This window comes from Sinocyclocheilus grahami, unplaced genomic scaffold, assembly GCF_001515645.1.
Source record: "Sinocyclocheilus grahami isolate Dianchi unplaced genomic scaffold, SAMN03320097.WGS_v1.1 scaffold921.1, whole genome shotgun sequence".
NCBI lineage: Eukaryota > Metazoa > Chordata > Actinopteri > Cypriniformes > Cyprinidae > Sinocyclocheilus > Sinocyclocheilus grahami.
Window position 1 is genome coordinate 421,813 of NW_015506100.1, and position 3,076 is coordinate 424,888.

At 48.3% G+C, this 3,076-nt stretch overlaps 1 protein-coding gene across 1 annotated transcript in view; it reads right to left on the reverse strand.

The window, feature by feature from the left end:
* Positions 1 to 1,721: 1,721 nt before the first annotated feature.
* Positions 1,722 to 3,076, reverse strand: part of LOC107564295 (uncharacterized) — a 3,677-nt gene continuing 2,322 nt past the window's right edge. The window contains exon 2 of the mRNA XM_016249330.1: positions 1,722 to 2,306. Coding sequence (XP_016104816.1) covers positions 1,722 to 2,306 — 585 coding nt within the window. The remainder of the gene's footprint in view (positions 2,307 to 3,076) is intronic.

The window sequence follows — 3,076 nt, forward strand, 5'->3', positions numbered from 1 at the left end:
ACCTTAAAAGGGGCTCAAACTTAAACACGTATCTAAATGGTTGTAAACGGTTACTTGCATTGGCTTCGTTGCTGAACAAGAGTCCTGATGCGGTAGACAACGGAGGTTCTTGATGAGTTCTTTAGGAGTGAGCTGGAGGTTTTCCTGGTTCTTCTGAAGATAGGAAAGTCCACAGCGAATCAACAATGTTAACTGAAGATAAAAACTGCCGGAAAATCAAACTCGAGGAGAGTTTTGAGGAGTCTTGGAGAGTGTCTCTCTCACGAAGAAAGGTTTTGAGCCAAGATTAGTGTGAGCTAATGACGTTTGAAAGTTCCTATCCACACCCACCTTTTGGGTGGGATGGCCAATCAGAGGCATGAATTTTGAGTGGGAGAAACTTTCTTTGTCTCTGTTTATGGCCCATTTGCAAGTTTATTGCTGGTCTGGAGGATTGGTGCAGTTTTACCCAAAATATGGTACAAATAGTATGATGCATTTCACGATCACATAGTGTACATCATTGTTTGAGGAATAAAGATCAGTTTGTTACCAAGAACGAAACATCTAGAAGATCTTAAAGCAGAGATGCACTCATATACCTGAATATAAGCATTGAGAGTCTAACTAATACAAATAAAGAGTTGTAACTAGGCTAATATAATAGGGAAACAGACAAACAACACATGCATATACCAGATACAATTGTAACTGATTAATTATAGTCTAAATAAAGAAAATGTCTCTATGCGTGTGTGTTATGTGTATTGCGAGCATGGGGTAGTTCGCTGGCCGTCAGATATCTGGTGCCAGGTACTGTGGATGGCTGTCTCTTAGGACATTGGAATGTATTTGAAGTTGATAGGGAGACCAGAGAGTTGATCTGGTTACCATCGTCTTGATAATGGGGGAAAGACCATTGGCAATTTAGCACCCATATAACTGTAGAATCTGGGGCCAGGACTGTAATTTATATGCAAATGTCAAAATGCTGAAAGGGTCTCTGAGACATAAAGCCCCCATGACCCTCAATAATCCTAAGCAGACGCTACAGAATCCCCACTTTTGGCTGACGAAGTTCACCTGCAAACATCGTCAGACAACAGTTGTCATGATGCTCGGACAGCAGGTGGATCATGATGATCGGATGGTAGGTGGATCCTGAATGGCCGGATGGCAGGTGGATCCTGATTGTCAGATTGTAGGTGGATCAGGAAGGCCGGATGGCAGGTGGTTTCTAATTTTCCTCAGCCTTTGGATTCTCAGCTTGGGGTTTAACCGTGGTCAGGTTCAGCATTGTCTCCGCCTGGGTCCCTCTTTTCTGGTGGCTCCATTTGAAGGTTCGAGGAAGGGCAGCTGTGCACCTGTTAATGGTCCTTTGCACCCCGTTGACTCGGTTAAACAGGACAAAGGCAAGGCCAAGAGTTAGGGTGTACCCGATTGCTGTGGCGAGGCAAAGTGCCATGTCGGCAGAGGTCCAGGATCGGGCAAAGAGAAAGGTGGTCTGGACAGGCAACCAAGACAGTGCTTGGAGGGCTGTGTCGATTGGGGTGATGTCAATCATCTGGGACCCCCCTTTCTCAATGCTCAGTTCCAATTCAGGTTCCAGGGTGAGATTGTGGTCCCTGAAGAAGGCTGGCATTTCTACCTCGGATTGGTACGGATGGCACCCTTGGGCACTTGAATCCACATACTCTGGTTGGGCAGGCTGACACGGGTGGCAGTGTCATTCTGGTCATAGGTCATTGTGGTGGTACAGATGGGCGTGTTGACGAGCCACTGATTTCCCACAATCTCTGCTTGCGTTTCTGTGACTTGTGCTGTGGCTGTGTGACTGTGTGACTCTGTGGCTTGGCCTCAGCAGGGCAGAGTGTCTCTCTTTGCATGGGTTGTAACCCGCAGATTCCTTCAGTGTTGTCTCGAAGGAAGGGCTTGCTGGGGCAGAGATAATGAATGTCTTTGGTCAGGGTACACATGCGCAGGTTTGGGGCCAAGTATAACTGTGGGTTATCGTCGTGGTAGGCTACCATATCTGGTGTGTGTATTCTGATGTGAGTGTTTCCCTGCCAAAATCCAACATTGACAATGTCTTTGAGTCTGTAAATGTTGTCGGATTCAATGATGGGTAGATTCAGAAGGAACGCCATCTCGCTCTGCTCGGGGTCAACATGTAGCAGGATGGACCCTCCCAGGGAGTAGGCAAGGTGGGCTTGAAGAGGGTCAGCTGGACGGGTAGTTACAGAGGATAACACTGTTTGTACTAGGCTCAGGGGCACCAGATACGGAGGAATTCTACCCATGGCTAGGCTGTCAATGGAGGAGCTCACCTCACACTCTGGTTGGGCAGGCTGACACGGGTGGCAGTGTCATTCTGGTCATAGGTCATTGTGGTGGTACAGATGGGCGTGTTGACGAGCCACTGATTTCCCACAATCTCTGCTTGCGTTTCTGTGACTTGTGCTGTGGCTGTGTGACTGTGTGACTCTGTGGCTTGGCCTCAGCAGGGCAGAGTGTCTCTCTTTGCATGGGTTGTAACCCGCAGATTGTGTCTTTGAGTCTGCAAATGTTGTCAGATTCAATGATGGGTAGATTCAGAAGAAACGCCATTTCGCTCTGCTCGGGGTCGACATGTAGCATGATTGAACCTCCCAAGGAGTAGTCAAGGTGGGCTTGGAGAGAGTCAGGTGGATGGGTAGTAGCAGAGGACAACACAGTTTGTACTAGGCTCAGGGGCACCAGATATGGGGGAATTCTACCCATGGCTAGGGTGTCGATGGAGGAGCTCACCTCACAGAGCATGTCAGACATCAGTGTGGTGACCAGCTGAGTTTTCACGGAGTTCACAGTTTTGTTCAGCAGGACACTGTGAGTGTTCAGAACCACCAAGGTGCCCTTTAATGATCTGCCTATAGTCTGTAGGGTTTGGCCCTGTAGTGTGAGTTGTTCTGTCAGCTGGGGCATCTCAGTCTGGATCTCCCTTACATGTTGCCTCAGGGTAGATAGGCTCACGGAGTTGATGCTGGTCACTCCCAGGTTGAACAGGGTTCCAACAGCAGCAGCAGCTCCAAGCAAGGCCCCCAGGAATAGTTTGTTACAC